Consider the following 18,725-nt stretch of genomic DNA (forward strand, 5'->3'; position numbering starts at 1 on the left):
AGGCTACAAATCAAGATGGAGTCACTCACGCTAAGGTTCCAAGTAGCAAGCTCACCAAGTTCAAACCAAACTGAATATCTGACCCTCCCAGAAATCAGGAGAGAGAAACCCAAATTTTCCAAAGAGGTCAGTTTTGGTTGGCATGATCATGAAGTTTCCCTGGTCTTAACTCTTCCTGAAAAAGAACCTACTGAAGGAACTAGAAATTACCCAGTTACTTTCCAATTGTTCTTTCTGTCCTAGCCTGACAAGGAAAGAAACTTCAGAATGACTAATCTGCTTGTTTACTTCCCTGCTTTCCTCCCTCCCTGTACCAGTGTTCCCCGCCACACCCCCCCCCCCCCCACACACACCATTTTCAGCCTTTTTTCTATCTATTATACCAGCCTTTTTTTTGCTTGGCTCACTGGAACACTTATTATTTTATGGAATTTGGTGTTGCCCAATATTAGAATAGAAAATAAGGCCAATTAGCATCATTAAAATAAACTGCATGGGGCATGATGGCTCAGACCTGTAATCCCAGCTACTAGGAAGGACTGTGTAGGTTAAGATCAGCCCAGCAAATGGTGAGCAAGACCTCACAGCAAAATATATGCTGGGTGTGGTGGTTCTCTTCCCTACTGTAATCAAGGAGGGAGGCAGAGGTAGCTTAGTGGTTAGCCTCAAGGGGGGGGAAAGTGAGATCCTATGTGTAGGGGCTGGAGGCCTGAGGTAGAGAATGTGCCTAGCAAAGGTGACTGATTTTAAATCTTAGTGCCCTGGAGAGAGAGAGAGAGAGAGAGAGAGAAATAGAGATATGGATGGATATAGACAGGTAGAAGTAGAGATATGGATAGGCAGACAGTTCTGATTTTTGTCCTTGACCCCTTTCCTTGATTTTTCTATCATAAACACTAAATTCACCTTGGAAATGAGGCAAAAAAGAAAAAAGAAGGAAAGAAAATGAAAACTCCAAGAAGAAAGAGAACTGATGGGCGTCTGTCTCCTGTTTAACTACAGGCAGAAGCAAGGTTCAAAGTGCCATCCAAGGTGGCCACATGAACTGAAGGGCGTTAGATGGAGTGACCAAGTTCCCGGCTCTACTTCATGGCTTACTCTGCAGGAGTCTGCCTCAGAGCCTCAGTTTCCCCTTAGGTCTTAGACAGACTGGGATCCCATTACTTCTCAGGCCCTCCTCAGACCACCAGTTGACCTGGGAAGATGTCCAGATTCCCAGGCCAGGCGCATACCTGGGATCCGAGGGCAGGCACAGGCAAGGGGACTGGAAGCACTGAACACACCAGGCTGGTGTATGGGGCAAGAGAACCAAGCATAGCCCCGGGCCTGTGGGCACCCTCAGTAATGCATGCCCGCCTAGTACAGTGCCATGGATGTGGGCTTCTCTGTCAACCAGGCCAGCTTTCCTGGCATGCCCTGACCAGAAGAGATATGCAATAGGGTGCTGGGCCTGAGTCATTTTCCCCAAATGCCACTCCTTAGATGGATGAGAAGGATCTAGAAGGATCCACACCCTCTGAGCAGAAACCACGACAGTGGACTAGGAACATGCATGCTAAAATGCCAGGCTGCATCCAGCAACGTGAAACCCCACAGTGGCTACAGAGCGAGCAGCCGGGGGCCCGGGCTGGCTCCTCCCAGACAGGACACACATCTGACAGCACGGTGTGAGCCCCCAGGGATGTACAGCTGGCTATGGGCCAGATATGGGGGGTGGGGAGTGAGGGGTGGAAACCTACCATGAAGGCAAGAACAAATAGGGATGTAAATTTAAATGGCAATTATTAGCCATCAGGGCTGCCCTGTGCAGATACATCTATAACAAGTACATATACAAATGATTGACATCAACAAAGATTGTGTGTGTGTGTGTGTGTGTGTGTGTATAGAATGCTTATATGTATAAATATAAAATATGCTATATACGTACACATAATAGAGGCAGAATTGATGGCTATGAGTTACATATGTACATACATTTAACTATGTTGTGTGTGTGTGCGCATGTGCAAGTTCAGAGGCGCCCTCGTCGGGGTCCAGGCGCATGCGCATGCCGGCACTGGTTCCTGGCACATGCGCATGCCGGCACTGGTTCCTGGCGCATGCGCACGCCGGCCCCGTCCTTCATACCCTTCAGTGAGTCTGGAGAAGCAGAAATCGCGCTAGTTCTCTTCAGCTGGGTCCAGCACTGAGCACTTCGGAGGGAGTCTCTGTACAGCTCTTGGCTGACAAGTGTCCAGCCTCCGAGGTGGGAAAGGCCTGCTAGCATCCGGTTCAGCGTTCAACTCCCCCACCACACCCACAGGTAATCAGGCCTCAGTTTCCCCGGGGAACTCACTGCTGGAAGGGGATGAAGTGCTGCTTCTCCTCATCGTCCACCTTCCCGCGCACGATGTCAGTCACGTCCATCACTAGAGGGAGGGGAAATTCATGAGAGACACCCACTGCTGCACTGCCCACGAGCTAGGTAGCCATGGGGAGGCAGGGCCGCAGCCCTGGGACCTGCTGCATTCCCCAGCGTGCCCGGCCTGGCCTGGGAGGAAGGGGCCAGGATAGCCTCAGACCAACCCTGCCGGCCCACCGCCTCCTTACAAATTCTACAAGAAGCCAGGGGTGGTGGCGCAGGCCTGTAATCCAGCTACTCAGGAGACAAGAGACAAGGATGACCACCTGGTCAGCCCCAGCCAAGCTAATGAGCTCCTCCTGCCTCAGAACAGGAGAGCCCAGCTCAAGCAGCAGATCGGGTCCTGAGCCAGCACAGGGGCTGGGGTGCAGCTCCCACGAGATAAATAAATACAAAGTCTGCAAGGCCAAATGTTAAATTCTGGAGAAATAAGAAGCCAGCCATGGCTCCGTGTGGGTGTCAGCGTGTTTGAGACAGCGCCTCCCTACGCAGCGGGCAGGCTGAGCCTGCCATCTCCCTGCCCAGCCCCAGGGGCATCACTGAGCCTACAAGAAGAAATTGCCTTTTAATATGCAAAACCACAGGTAAAAATGGGTGGGGTTTTTTTTTGGCAGGACTGTTTGAAGAATGAAAGATCTGAAGAGGAATTCGGGGCCTGTGATGGTCATCCAGCAACTTCATTTGAGATCTTCTCACCTGGTTTATACACAGACCTGCCCAGGAATATCACGAAACCCATCCAGTGATTCCCCCCACCCCACCCCCAGTGCAGGGATTATCTGTATACTGATACTACTAGTCCTACTTAGAGATAAGGAAGCTAGAGAACTGAAAAGTTAAGTAACTTGTTAAGTTACTTGTTCTGAGTAGTAAGTTTTTTGATTTTGTTTTGTTTTTTAATGCTTGAACACAACACCTGGGCGCTGCCCCTGAGCTTTTTTGTTCAAGGTTAGTTCTTTATCACTTGAGCCACAGTTCCCCTTTTGGCTTTTTTGGTGGCTAATTGGAGATAAAAGTCTGACAGGCTTTTCTGTCTGGGCTGGCTTTGAACTGTGATCCTCATATCTCAGACTCCCAGGTAGCTAGGATTACAGGCATGAGCCACTGGCACCTGGCCTGTGAGTCATGCGTTTTAAGTGGTAAAGCCAGGGAATGAATCCAATTGTAAGCACAGACCTAAATCTCTCTCTTTCTCATACACACTCACTCACATGTACACATTCACTCACACGTACACATTCACACACACAGAGAAACAGAACATCAAAAGCCTCAAACTTAATGCTCTGAATCTCCTTTGCCTGTATTGAATGGTAATGACCTTGAGTGCGTTCCTTTTATAGAATAAAATCAATCTCTTCCCAGAGAATTAGTAAATGGGAGCTACAGGTTAATACATTACAGGCCGGCCATAAAACACACACTAATGACCACTTCCCTCACTTCCTGGCAGCTGGCTCAGAGAGGAGAGGAAAAGAAAGAGATGGAAGAGCGCCCCTCCCCCACGGAATGCAGACGGGCCACAAGGGATGGAGATGAGCCACAGAGGGGCCTGGGGCAGACGGGCAGGGGACGGGCAGGGGACAGGCGGGCAGGGGACGGGCAGGGGACAGGCGGGCAGGGGACGGGCAGGGGACAGGCGGGCAGGGGACGGGTGTCACAGCCACGAGGGATCCCTGAGTAAATGACAAAATACTGCGACTATTTTCAGGTGTGAGCCACGGGCACCAGCTCCCTGTCCTCCCTCCTCCCCTCCTCTGGAGACTTGAACTCAGGCCCTGGGCACCGTCCCCGAGCTTCTTTTACTCAAGGCTATCCTTGAGCACCACTTCCAGCTTTCTCTGTTTATATGGTACTGAGGAATGGAACCCAAGGCTTCATGCATGAAGGGGGCTGCATTCCAGCCCCTCTCTTCTTTTTTAAGGCCATATAATACGCGGTTCTCTGGCTGTACCATGGTGTATTTACTCATCTGCTGAGGGACATTTGGGTTGCCTGTGCCTCTTGGCTACTGTGAAGAATGCACACGTGGGCATGAGTCACACCTGCTCCATGTTCTCCTGGCTCTATGTCCTCATCTGGATTGCTAGAACGCACCATAGTCCCATATATGAACTTGGTGGGAGTTGCCAGACTACGGGCCATGGGGGCTGCGCCGGCCCGCACCGGCCCAGGCGGTCCCCGTACCTGCTACTCCGAAAGGCCTCCGCAGGCCGCAGGTGTGCTTCTTGCCCTCCTTCAGCTCCATGCGGCCCACGCGGACAATCTGGCACACGAGGCTGATGCGAGGCCGGATGAGGTCCGTGCTGCTGAGGTCCTGGGGTGGAAGAGAGGGAGTCCATGTCACCCTGTCCCCGTGTTGTTTTCCCCGGCAAGGAATCCTGCTCAGAGCACCCTGTGCCAGCTGCCTTCCCTGCTACACTGCCCTTCCCCAGTCCTGGCCAACGGCCATCGGGGCACATCCAAGAACTCTACTTTGTATTTACAGGAAAGAAGCGCCCTCTTCTTCTTCTTCCCCTGCTCCTACGGCAAGTTTCTGCAAGAATTCAACCTCAAGTATAGCAGGTTGGGAGGCTAGATTCAGTGGATCACAATTTGAGGCCAACTGGGGCAGAAATGTTCTCAGAACTCACTCTCAATTATCTTAGCTAAAATGGGAAGCCTAAAGGAGTCCCGAAGGTGGGCAGGAAATGAAACTCCTGTTCTCAAAAGCACGCAGCAAAAATGAGGACTGGAGACATGGCTCAGCAGCAGGAGCGCCCATCTAGCAAGTGTCAGGCCCGGAGTTCAAGCTCCAGTACTGCCATCAGTAACAGCAAAAACAACAAAAGTCAAGCCATTCGTTGTTACTGCCTTGTATCCATCCAGGACACATCTCAGCAGCAAATGACTTGAAGACTAACATAACATTAAGTTTGGGCATTCACACAAGCCTCCTGGAGGCCAGGGAGGTCCGGGTTGTGGTCATTCATCGGCTTTTTGAGAGGGTCCACGGAGCCTCTTGTGTGTGGATGTGAAGCAGAAAGCTCTGTCTTTTTTGTATTTGTAAAGATGAGAAAGGCCAGGACGGCTCCCCTCGCTCCTCCACTTAATGTCAGAAGTCATTTAAAGACATCTCACAATCCTCTCATGAAGCGGCAGCCCAGGTCCCCTTCCCCATCAAACGTCACTTTTCAAATTCGCACGCCTGGTCTATTCTCTGTAATTGAGTCAAGTCACTCAGACAGGAAGAGCAGCCTGTGATAACCGCCTTGCACAGGATGAAGGATAAACAAAGGCAGCCGTGGGGCGCACTGGCACCATGGGGAACATGGCCTACACAACTTGTGGGTAGGCATGGGAGGGAAAAACTGGGAGAGCGCGGGGGACGGGTGTCACTGTCCAAAAAGAAATGTTCTCTTACCAGATTTACATCACTGCAACCCCGCTGTACACCACGTGTGTATCACAATAAAAAGTTTCAAAAAAAGAAAATGAACTTGTCTTTCCAGGTTAATAATAATAATAATAACCACCTCCAGGCTGACTTTGTACTCTTATCTGCAGTTTCTGATAATGGAGAAATAAGGGCTCTAGGCAGCTTGGTATGTAAACAATAATGCACCGTTATTTCTAAATAATACGTAGACATTTATAAATGAAACTGTAGTTTTGTTGTTTTTTTTTTTAATGATTGCAGTAGGGTTTGAACTCAGGGCCTTAATGGTTACTAGGTAGGCATGCTACCGCTTGAGCCACATCCCCAGCCTTTCTTGCTTTCATTTTTTTTTTTTAGTTGGTTATGAGACTTGAACTCTGGGCCTGGGCGCTATCCCTCAGCTCTTCAGCTCAAGGCAAGTGCTCTACCACTTGAGCCACAGTGCCACTTCTGGTTTTCTGGTGGTTAACTGGAGATAAACAGTCTCACAGACTTTCCTGCCCAGGCTGGCTTTGAACCGCGACCCTTAGATCTCAGCCTCCTGAGTAGCTAGGATGACAGGTGTGAGCCACTGGCACCCAGCGCCTTCACTGCATAAATCCTCCACTTGTCTCCTCACCATTCATGATCTGTCTCTTACCCTGACAGGAATGACTCTAGAAGGCACATTCGGTTATTTTCTTGATGCGTTCAGGGCTGCCCATTAATTAGTGCCCAGCATCTAACAGGTGCTCTGCAAATACCTGCTGCACAAAATGACCGCCAAGGTGATTCCCACGCCCTTCCCACACTAACAAAACCACCAGAGGGACCGTGAGAGGGACTTACCGTGAACACTGCCTGGAGGTTATTGAGCTTCTCTATCTCTTTGGGCATGCCATTACTGCCCCAGCGAATCAAATAGTTCTCACTGGTGAAGAAAAGAGAACAGTCTTCCATGAGCCACTCTCAGAAAGAAGGGGCAGAGAGAGCCCACAGGCAGGTGTGAGGGAGGCCGGGTGAGGCCCCGGGTCCCAGACACAGAGGCCACCAACGTGGCGAGTTTCACAAGATTGGACTATCTGCAGTCTTGCCAGCTCATGTGCTCTGCACAGAAGCCTCAGCTCTGCTGAATGGAGAATTTCTAACCGCCATTCAGATCCACGCTGCCCGGCGCACACGTCGCTGGAGGAACACATGACGTATCAGTGACAACTCTGCACGCCTCCTTAGGGGTAGGGGGCGTCAGCTCCCAGGACAAACAACCTGCGCTTGTCATCAGAATCCAAGGCCACTGGGGACAACTCAGTCTAACTCTGGGGCATGCATCATGGCGCTCACACACCCGTGCAGTGTCACACAAGCTAGTGTCACTGCCCAGCAATGCTGGGTCCTACGTGAGCCACACCCCTACCCCTTGAGAAGTCTTTATCCTCATCTGCCTGTCACGTGCGTGACCCTCAACTCCCAGGAGGTACACCACCAACGCCGGCTGCTTGGTTTCACTGGTCACAGAAAAAGCCACAGAGCCCAGAGGACGTTCCCTGTGACTGTTCTTCTCCATCTCCCCCGCTCAGCCTGGCCAGGGCGGAGGCCGAGGCAGGTGGAGGCTGCTGTCATGGCCTGGGGGTGTGGGGGGCCACGCTACCTGATGAAGGTGGACCGGTCTGGGTCGTAGAGGGCCATGAGTAGCTCGGCATCCTCTCCGATGTTGCACACGAAGTTCTTGAAGTTCACATACAGGCCGTAGGTGTGGACCGTGCTGAAGTTGGCCTGGCCCCGCAGGCCCAGGCTCTGCAGGATGGACTGGATGGACAGAAAGAGAAGTCAGACACTGATGGCTCATGCCTGCAATCCCAGGTACCCTGGACGCTGGGATCTGAGGATAGCAGATTGAAGGCAGGATGGGAGGGAAGTCCATGAGACTCTCATCTCCAATAAACCACTAGAAAATCAGAAGTGGCTCAAGTAGAACGCTTGTCTTGAGCTGAAGAGCTCAGGGGACTGAGCCCATGCCCAGAGTTTAAGCCCCACAACCAACCCCCCCCCCAAAAAAAAAAAGAACCACCCTGCCCGGCTTGTCAATCCAGATGGGGTCTTGCTAACTTTTTGCCCAGCCGGCTTCAAACCATGATCTTCCTGCTGTCTTCCTCCCAGGGAAACAGGTTACAGATATCAGTGTCTAGCTGCCTGGTTCCATGTTTGCCCAAGAGAACACGAATGACTTTCTGGATGTTTCTATCTCTTCCATCAAAACTTTCCTTTCTTTTACTGAGTCTCAGCAGAACACTGGCTCCCGGTGTGCTACAATGTGCACGCTGGAGGGCGGGTACCTTTTCTTCTTGGATCTTCTCCTCGATCCGTTTGGAGGCCACTTCGTGGGCTTTGAAGAGAGCGATGGTGCTGGTTTCATCCGGGTCCAGGATGTTTCCGTTGTCATCTCGCACCACCAGATCCAGCCCAAGCATTCTGCGGGGAGCAGAGGGGCCCAGTGGGTCTCCTGCCCAGAGCACCCCGAGACTCAGAGAGGACAGGGAACCATTTGGCAATTCAATGGAAGAAGCTCCCCCTGATTTTTGTCCTTCTATCTCTTCCCTCCTTTCCAAGACACAATAAACCTTCACACGCACATGGCGACGGTGTCAGCCAGATTCATGTGTGAATATGCCAAGGAACAGAGTCAGTATACACAGAACTTTCCATGGGTTCTGACCCGAGTCAGTTAGACTAGGATTTGAACCTTGGCTAGGATACTTACTACCCTGCGACCCTTTCCCATGTAAAACTGTCCTCCCTTCCAAGGTCCCCGTGGGCACTTATTGAGCTAATGCACGCAAATCACCCAAGATACTACCGCAAATAAGTGAAGCACTCAATAAACGTTGGTGGTACAAGTTTTTCTTATAGCAGTGAGTTCAGCCATAGCTGTGTGTCCACACAGCAAGAAGGAGCCCAATGCCTGGCAACGCACGCTCCCTTCCAAGCCTCTTGTGCCCAGTGGCATATGAGTTCAAAAGACTGCTTGGTTCCAAGAATTGGGAGTGGGGTGGAAAAAGCACTCCATGTGCATTCCAGGCCCCCCTTACCTTGGAAGTGGGAGATGCAGACAGCAAGAACACAGGCAATCGTGGGAAAAAAAGGGGGGCAGGTCTTTGGGAAGAAAGCAAATATGTCTCCTTTCCTTCCTTCCCTGTCTTCCAGCCTCTCTATCTACCCCCTGGACCTGGAAGGTTCTTTTCCATGCCCACCAGACCCACAGGCCACCCAGACTCACGATGGATGACCGTGCCAGCTGCTCAGAGGTAGATTGCGGGTGAACTAACTGAGCGGCATTCTCTGGGCTGGGGGGCCACACGTGTGGCCGGGTGTGGGCTGGGGGCTCAGGGATTAGAGGAAATCTCTCTGCCTGTGGCGAGATCCCAGAAAACAGATGGAGTAGATGTGCAGGGGGCAGGGGAGAAGGGGAGGATTGGTTTACCATGGCTGGCTCTAAAATTGTTTTTAATTATTATCTCATTTTTTGTGCAGGTCCTAGGCCACACCATCCCTTAGCTTTTTCACTCAAGGCTGGTGTCCTGTCACTTGAAACACAGCTCTACATGTGGGCTTTTTGCTGGTGAATTGGGAAGAAAGGGTCTCACAGACTTTCTTGCCTGGGCTGGCCTCAAACCAAGATCCTCAGCCTCCTGAGCGGCTAGGATTACATGCATGAGCTGCTGGTGCCTGATAAGTAAAATTGTTCACAATGTTTCTTTTTTTAAACGTTGATTATGCACCATATCCTTAGCCAAGAAGGTGTTGGATGTTTTCTGGTCACCAAGTCGGGGTCTGGCCCTGATCTACCTGTTCCCAGCCCTGATCTACCTGTTCCCATGATCGATTTTGGCGGTGACTTTCTTCTTCAGCTCCGCCAGTTCATCCTTGGGCAGTGTCCCGGAGAGGATCTGGGAGCGCCACTCAATCAGGCTGTACGTCATCTGCTGCAGCTGGCGGAAGAGCGTGACCTTGTTGTTCTAAGACGGGAAAATGAGGGAGAGGTAGGGCAGAAAAAGGTAAAGATGGTGGGAGTATTTTCTCTGCATTTGTGGCGCTCTTAAATCACTACGTCACTAGGTAAGCTGGCATTTCTAGTGTTAGGTTCACAGCGATGACTGTCCCAACCCCCTTATTACACTCCTTCTGCAACTTATTTGTGTGTGCGTGCGTGTGTACTGGTCCTGGGGCTTGAATTCAGGGCTGAGGTGTTGTCCTTTAAGCTTTCTCATGCAAAGATGGTTCTCTACCACTTGAACCTCTACTCTGGCTTGTTGCTGGTTAATTGAAGAGTCTCACGGACTTTCTTTCCTAGGCTGGTACTTTGAGTTGTGATCTTCACATCTCAGCCTCGTGATTAGCTAGGATTACAGGCATGAACCACGGACACCTGGCTAGAATGTGTTATCACTTTTGAAAGATGTTAAATAAAAAGGTACAGCTATTTCCTACCAGCTACATATGACTCAAGTACTGTTTCCTTATTGGGAAGTAAAAGGCACTCCAATTACAGCGAAGACACAGCAGAAATGCTAGGAAAATGGCACGGATGCAAACACACACAGGTGTTGCTGATGGCCGCAAAGGCTGCCCCTAGTGGTGTGGTACGGTAATTTCAGGGACATGGATTCAGAGCTAAAATGGACTAGAAAGAAGGCCAAAACCAGCCAAGACAAGGTACTTGTGAACAAAGATCCAGCTATCAACGTAGAAGAGAAGCAGCGGGGGAAACAGTAGGGTAAGAAAAAAAAATCCTAACAGAAGTTCAAAGTTCCTGGGTGCACAGAAGAACAGGGAAGCGTCCATCTCTGTCCGCAGTGTACTCCACAAACTGCGGTGCTGAGAACGCAGAAGGCCAGCCTGTGTCCAGCTGCAGAGCTGCCTGCATTCATGTGCTTTAGCATTAGAAAAGAAGGAAAAGAGACATCGAAAGGTTATTATTAGGCCGGGCTCCTGTGGCTCACACCTATAATCCTAGCTACTCAGGAGGCTGAGATGTGAGGATTGACATTTGAAGCCAGCCCAGGCAGATAAGCCCAGGAGAGTCCTATTTCCAAGGAATTTCCAAGAAGCCAGAAGTAGAGCCGTGGCTCAAGTGGTAGAGTGCTAGCCTTGAGCAAAACAAAACAAAACAAAAATAAACAACAACAAAGCTCAGGGACAGCACTCAGGCCCTGAGTTCAAGCCCCAGGACTGGAAAAAAAAAAGACAATCATTAATAAGCTAATATAAAAACCTCTGCTTTTTCCATTTACTACAATATAAAATACAAAATATGTCTACTTTGTTGTCTTTCAAATTGGAAAAAGAAGAAATCAAGCCTATAGATTCTGTCTTCTTACTGGGCACCGGTGGCTCACACCTATAATCTAGCTACTCAGGAGATGGAGATCTTTCCCAGGCAGGAAAGTTCATGAGACTCTTATCCCCAATTAACCACCAAAAAGCCAGAAATGGAGCTGTGGTAGAGTGCCAGGTTTTGAGTGAAAAAGGTAAAAAAAGAGTGTGCCCAGGCCTTCAGTTTAAGCCCCAGTACACACACACACACACACACACACACACACACACACACACACACACACACACACACACACACACACACACACACACACACACACACACACACAGGATTTGTCCTGCAGAACTACCGAGTAAGAGACCCTCCCTCTCTCCCTCCCTCCCTCCCTTCCCTTCCTCCACTCCTCTCTTCCTTTTCTTCCTTTCCCCTCCCTCCATTTTCTCTCTCTCTTCCCCTCCTTCCCCTCCCCGCGTGCCCCCCCCCCCCACCTCCACTTGTGTAATAGTTAGGACTTTTTTAATGCTTTCCAATTTTAATGAAGATAAGACTTCTCTCCCTCTGGGAGGGGAGGAGCTCGAGGGCCAGACACCCATGCAGGGCTGCCTTGTTTGGCATCTATGTTCACAAGTTCTCAGTCTCAATTCTATCAGACATTATCCCTGGCAATTTCATAACTGCCTGACCAGTATCAGCCGCGTTTGCCAAGTTCTCCCCTCAACGGAGAATGAAGACAGTTATTCTTCTCCGACTTGCTGAGCCAAAGTAATTATGAACAGACAGGCTGGAACAGACCAAAGGAAGAATTTTCCCATTTACTCCGAGGAGAAAAATCTAGAAATCCCTGGTCATAGGAAGGCCAAGCTCCCCTGAGTCTTCTCTCCCTGCAGCCTTCTGCTGTGGTTTGGGTGTGGTCCCTCCCCGAAGCTCCAGGGTGGCAGTGTGGGGACGTGGCGGAAGCTTTAAGAGGCCAGCCCAGGGGAGGAAGTTAGGTCTTTGGGGCACTGCCCCTGAGGCAGTGTTGCTGGGCTCTTGGAGCAAGCATGGTTCCGGGCAGAGCAAGCCTGGGCCAGGAGGGGCTCTGCCTCACTCTGCCATCTCTTCTTCTCATACATTCTGTGGTCACAAGCCAGAACCATGATACAACAGCCACGAAGGCCCCCACAGAGAACAAGCAGATAGAGTTGCTTAACCTTCAACTTTCCGCCTTCGAAACTGTGAGCAACACAAATCTCTTCTCCTTATGAAGTCTCCAGCCTTAGGCATTTTGTTATAGCAGCAGAAAACAGACCAATACATTCTCCCTCCTTCCCCAGCCGGACCCTGCACAGCCCCGCCTCCCCTCAGCAGAGCCTATCCTCCGTTCCCTCTAATGTCCACCAGCTTAGGCTTTTCCACACTCACTGGGCACTATCACATCACCAAACAACTTCTTCGTCGCTCCTCTACTCGAAAAGCAACACAATCCTGGCATAGAGCAGGAACGCACTGATAGTTCCAGCTTCAGAAAACACTTGGGTTTTTCATTTGTGTGAGGAACAACTACACAAAATACAACAGCCTAGATGGGTTTTTTCAACCAGACACTGGAGGCATTCCTGCATTTATTTGCTCAGGTTCTCTCCCACTTTCTACCCACAGGTATCTGAGGCATCATTTAAATTATACATACATACATACGTACATATATATATATATATATATATATATATATATACATATATTCCTAGTGCTGATGGTTTTCTTTTGTTTTCTTCTCTTTTTTTCCAGATTTTTTTGGAGATGAAAACAAAGATATAAGAAAAAAAAAAAAAAACAGCTTTGTCAGGCACCAGTGGCTCACACCTACTCAGGAGGATTAGCTCTAAGGATCGTAGTTTGAGGCCAGTCTGGGCAGACAAATCTGTGAGACTTTTTTGTTGGTGGTGATGGTGGTCATGGGGCTTGAACAGGCTTGACAGGGCCTGGGCCCTGTCCCTGAGCTCTTTTGGTCAAGGCTAACGCTCTACCAGTTTGAGCTGCGGGTGCCACCTCTGGTTTTTGAGTGGTTAGAGATAATAGTCTCTTGGAGACTTTTCTGCTTGGGCTGGCTTCAAACTACAATCCTTAGATCTCAGCCTCCTAAGCAGCTAAGATTATAGGCCACTAGCGCCCAGCTCTGAGTCTCTTATCTCCAATTAATCACCAAAAAAAAAAAAACCCACCTAAAACGAAACAAAAACCCAGAAGTGGAGCTGTGGTTCAAGTCCTAGAGAGCTAGCCTTAAGCAGAAGATGCTCAGGGTCAGTGTCCATGCCCTGAGTTAAAACCCCAGGACTAGCACCATAAGAGAGAGGGGGGCAGAAAAAGAGGGGGGAAAGGAGGGAGGGAGGGGGGGTAGGGAGAGAAAGAGAGAGAACGCTCTGCCTTCTATACCGACAGGAACACAGAAGTCACCCAGAGAAATTCAGAGGCCATTGGGACAACGGTGCTGATTCTCTGGGTATCATGAAGCATGCGTCTCCTGCTCCCTTGCCCAAAGAATGTCCAGCACAGTCAGTGCCTTCGCTGGGGTCCTCCAGCTCCTCCTCCCCCAAAAGATCGGCCCTCTACTATTCCTCTCACACACAGATTTTATGATTCAGAAGGAAAAGTGAGACAGACATGAGGGCTTGGCTTCTCTCTCCCATTCTACCGTAAAGTTGCTCTGTGGCTTTGGCGCGGTGTTCCGGGAACGGCTTGCCTGTGAAATCAAGGCCCTGGCACTAAGATCATTCTCCAGAACAAGCGCCCTCAAGCCTGTGGCGGAGACGTTCCATGTATTAAAAAGAACTCCTGCCTGGCGATCTGGTGATCCGCTGTGTGTGGCAGGCCTCATTCCCCGAGGGCTCGTGCCTCCTCTCCCCTCTACGAAGCTTTGCAATAATCGCAGGGCTTTCCCACCAAACTGCCACACTCCTGGGGACCGGGGCACTGACCACCTGGCCTCACTTCCTACCCACCCAAAGGTGGAAAGCTACCTAAGTCAACTCTTCTCTGCGCCCATAAAAGTTCTGCCTGCCTTGCGCTGGTCTGACGTCTTTAAAATATAATTTTGTTATGAAATAATTTTAAACTATAAAGTCATGGTTAGTATTAAGGTGTTGTGCCGAGGAGTCAGTCAGGTGATGAGAACGCTTCTTATGGACGTCAGGTGGTGAGAACGCTTCTTATGGACGTCAGGTGATGAGAACGCTTCTTATGGACGTCAGGTGGTGAGAACGCTTCTTATGGACGTCAGGTGGTGAGAACGCTTCTTATGGACGTCAGGTGGTGAGAACGCTTCTTATGGACGTCAGGTGATGAGAACGTTTCTTATGGACGCCGCCGCCCCTCACACTTGGTTTTGCTCCACTTCCCTCCTACCACCCTGCCCACAAATTGCGTGGTTCATTCTCCACCTGGCGTCTGCTGAGGACCATGAATGCGTTCATTCACGCTTCCTCCCTCCCCTTCAGTGCCTTCCTCCGTCTCCCATAAAAAGGAAAAAAATAAACAACATGGTAAACAACATAAACAACACGACTACCATCAACAACAACAGCATAAATAACCCATGTTTTGTTTCATGGAATTCGTTTCGATAAACAGTAGTGGAAATGTTCAAGGGTGTTGTTACACCATGAGGTTCTTCCCCTACTGGTGTCTCCTTTGGTTTGACCATGTATGAAGGCCAAGTGTCCTGTATAAGTTACCATGTCTAGTTATATTTTAGGTCTGGCTTCCATACATGGGAAGATACATGCGTTTGTCTCTCTGAGCTTGGCTTCCCTCAACAAGTCTGATTTTTGAAGACTCTAAATGGAGGACCTTTTTTTTTTTTGCCTCCTGAAATAACTTGATAGAAAAATCAAGATTGGACAAATGCCCCAAATACTGCCCACGACACATCCCTGTCCCTGCCGGGCCACAGCCAGCCTCACTAGAGCCACTCAGAAGCGGGGCCTGCAACTCTCACATGGGACTTAAGAGGCTCCAGTGAGCCGGGGACACATGGTAAGTTATATAGGACTGCAGACTCTCACACACAGTGAGGCGGAAGGAGTGAGGCTCTCAGGGAAGGAAGACAGAGGTGCAAAGCCTGTGTGCCTCTGCTCAGACAAACCGATATTTACCACAATGAGCTCCAGGAAATGGAAACAAGAAGTTTTTTTTCTTGTTGCTGTTTGTTTTCTTACTGTCTTATTTGTTCCTTTATCTGTCTTTGGGAGTGCAAGGGGAGGACAAAGGATAAACAAACGCAGCAACGGTCCCCACTGGGCACTATGTTAAAAATGAACTATACAACTTGTGGGTGGGGCTGGGAAGGAAAAGCTGGGAGAGAGCGCAGGAAAGGAGAGGTGACAATGCCCAGAAGGAAATGCACTCTTTACCTGACTTCTGTCCATCACTTTTAGAAGAACAATAAAATTTAAATCTATCATCCTGAGCAATTTGAATTACAGGCTTGCAGGGAGGCAGGCCTGATTGTTTTTTTCCTGGAAAAAATAAAACTTGGTCCATCCCGGGACTTTCGTTAGACTACAGACTCCGCTACTAGCATCCCGAAGTGCGTTCTGTTTTGGTTTGTTTCTTTTCCGTCACTATTATTAGGTTTGTTATTCTGTCTGAATGTAAAAATATATACACAGTAAGGGAAGGAGCCAGAATGAAGAACCGGCTGGCCTGGCTGCTTCCGGTGCCCACAGTCCTGGCACGTGAGCCGGGACCCTACTAACCCCTTCCCGACTGACCACTGCACACACCCCGCCACTGGCTCCCATTGAGAAGCGGCAGTGGAGGCAAAGCGCTCCAGAAACTGCTATGAATATCCTCTCTGCCTGAGAAAGGGCCCGGCCTCCTGGACTTGAACCGAAGCCAAGAAGGCTCCCTGTGGGTGGTGGAACAGCCTGTAACTGTCCACTCAAGGCCACTTCTGGGCAGCAACGGGCAGCGTGAGAGGAAAGCCACGAACCAAGGCTGCCCAGAGGGAGGACATCCAAGGAGGCCGAGACGGTGGCAAGAATCCCAAGCTGGCTTCTGCAGAGACCTTGACAGTCTGCCTGCAGGGCCCGTTCAAAGCCACCGTCTTCCTGTCCTCACAGCTCGGTGCTGTCCACAAGGGAGCTTCGGCCTTACGGACAGGGGCCGAATGCAGCAACGGCTTAGTCTTCAAGTGACTTACTTAAGACCCCAGAGCAGGTTAGGAGAGAGTCCGCTTGCGTAACCCAGCATCCTAATTTCTAGGCCAGGGTCTTGCTCCCCAAAGCATGAGGCCAACATCCACGGGGCGAGGTAATAAGGCAATATCATAATGCAGACGGTTGTTGAAGGAAGAGGGCTAAGATGGGTGGTAGGGGGCGCCATTGTCCTCTTGCTCCTTTGGGAAGCAGGTCCCCTTTCTTTGGTGGGCGCGTCCCTCCCCTTATAAAGATAAAGGTATAGCGACTGCACAGGATTCCTTAAGAACTGTTCAAACCAGCTAGACAATTCGCTTTCCTTTCTAGAGTAACCCCCAGAGTCTACAGGACTGTATCTGGTCAGCAGACTGTATTTTCCTGCAATCAACTTAAGACTGGAAAGAATAGAATGATGAACTTGTGATTTCTGCCCTCTATCTAGCCTGAGGGTAATTTTATACAGTTGTTTTTTTTTTTTTTGGTTGGTCGTATGTCTTGAACTGTGGGCCTGGACACTGTCCTTTGGCTCTTCAACTCAAGGTGGACGCTCTACCACTTGAGCCACAGCGCCACTTCCGGTTTTCTGGTGGTTAATTGGAGATAAGAGTCTCAGCCTGTCCAGGCTGGCTTGGGACCACGATCCTCACATCTCAGTATCCTGAGTAGCTAGGATTATAGGCGTGAGCCACCAGCGCTCGGCTTACACTCTTTGAAATAATCTTGCTTATGAAATCAACACCCCACTCTTGGGTCAGGGGTGCTATCTCTCAGGCCTCCGTTTCAGATGTTGGAGCATCTTGGATTAGGGGCTTCCGGATGAGGGTTGGCGTGGTTTGGGTACAAGGTGGTTTGGGTTTGTCTCCCGTGGGTCTTGTGTGGTGCTGGAAGTCTGGCCGTAGCCAGCAGCTGTGAAGAGGTGGTGGGAGCGTTCAGCGCTGGGCCCAGTGGAGCTCACGGAGGGTTTGCCCTTGGAAGTGGCTTTCTGGAGATTCTGCCTATTCACCCTGAGAGGCTGCTGTACAGTGAGGCCTTTGTCTGTGCTCTGGTTTGTGCCTGCTTGTTCTTTCTCTCACCTGAGCTGTACACAGGGTGATGCCACCCCCCCACGATGCGCTCACCAGAGCCTGCTGTTCTATATAACTTACCCAGCTTCAGGTATTTCATTATTGCAGGAAACAGACAATGCAGGGGAGGGGGGAGAGGGAGGGCCAGTGAGCCTGTGACTGCCTAACACATTTTGTCACTCAGTGATCTCCGGCCAGAGCACAGTAAGGAAACCACATCCATGCAATTCCCATCCATCAACCCGGTAGTGTCTCTCACCAACCAGTCAATTAACCAGAGCTGCAGAGTGCTTTTGGTAAATCAGTGCCGGGTGATCAATGCAGGCCCCTGGGCTGACAGTAGCCTCTCCACCACCCAGAGCTGATGATGTAGGAAGTCAAAGGCAGATCTCTCATCAACCACAACTAAAGAGCTCAAAAGAGTACCTTTGTTGTCAGGCCCGAGGCCCCAGGGGGAGGCTACCGGCTGAGCGGTGAGTGACAGCCCACAAGGAGACATTATGGGTTGGTGTGTTTAGAAGACAGGATGCAGAGAGCGAGAGGATGGAGCAGGCTTCTGAATGGAAAGGACTGGTGATTCTACTTCTGTGAAGTAGAATCTGTGAAGTAGAATCATGTGAGCAATATCCCCGAGTGGAAATCAAACATGCCAAGCGGACTCCTCCGGAGGACTTCTGCGGGAATGAGCTTTGTTACCGCTTCCCCGACTCAGTCTGCCGTGGAATGTTCCCGGGAGCTGGCTAAGACTGCTTTTGGAGAGTTAAAAATGAAGAATCAACCCAGGCACCGACGGCTCACACCTGTCATCCTCGCTCCTCAGGAGGCTGAGATCTGAGGATCATGGTTCAAAGCCAGCCTGGGCAGGAAAGTCCATGAGACTCTTATCTCCCATTAATTAGCAAAGAGATGGAAGTGGAGCTGTGGCTCGAGTGGGAGAGTTCTAGCCTAGAGCAAAAAACCTCAGGGGAAACACATAGACCCTGAGTTCAAGCTCCAGGAGAGCCACAAAATGAATACATAAACAAAGAATGTCATCCCCGGTGGCTGAGCGGTGGGAGTTTGTGGGTTCCTATCCACTGGTCCACATAAGAGCGCATTAACAGTAAGTCTCCCGGGTTTCTTAGTGACACATTACTACTTATCATTACAGCTACTTAATAGGAGTGCAGAGGATTCATAACAGGGCACTCGGGAAGGTGCTAACCGCTCCCATTAATACTTTCACAAGCAGCACACTTATCCATGGAGAAAACTGGAGAACGATTACACTCCCCTCCACCACCTCCTCTCAACGACCCGACATTGGAGAAAACTAGAATCAGCTGCTTGACAGCCATTCTGTGGTCCAGGAAGA

General features: G+C 50.2%; 1 protein-coding gene across 1 annotated transcript in view; it reads right to left on the reverse strand.

The window, feature by feature from the left end:
* Dock5 (dedicator of cytokinesis 5) overlaps positions 1 to 18,725 on the reverse strand; it is a 138,168-nt gene that overhangs the window by 58,706 nt on the left and 60,737 nt on the right. The window contains exons 6-11 of the mRNA XM_042697792.1: positions 9,666 to 9,814; positions 8,135 to 8,270; positions 7,450 to 7,607; positions 6,651 to 6,732; positions 4,592 to 4,721; positions 2,339 to 2,411 (exon numbers count right to left, since the gene is read on the reverse strand). Of these exons, the coding sequence (XP_042553726.1) occupies positions 2,339 to 2,411; positions 4,592 to 4,721; positions 6,651 to 6,732; positions 7,450 to 7,607; positions 8,135 to 8,270; positions 9,666 to 9,814 (728 nt within the window). The remainder of the gene's footprint in view (positions 1 to 2,338; positions 2,412 to 4,591; positions 4,722 to 6,650; positions 6,733 to 7,449; positions 7,608 to 8,134; positions 8,271 to 9,665; positions 9,815 to 18,725) is intronic.

The sequence above is a fragment of the Dipodomys spectabilis genome, unplaced genomic scaffold (assembly GCF_019054845.1).
Source record: "Dipodomys spectabilis isolate Male_0828 unplaced genomic scaffold, ASM1905484v1 ptg000229l, whole genome shotgun sequence".
Taxonomy (NCBI): domain Eukaryota; kingdom Metazoa; phylum Chordata; class Mammalia; order Rodentia; family Heteromyidae; genus Dipodomys; species Dipodomys spectabilis.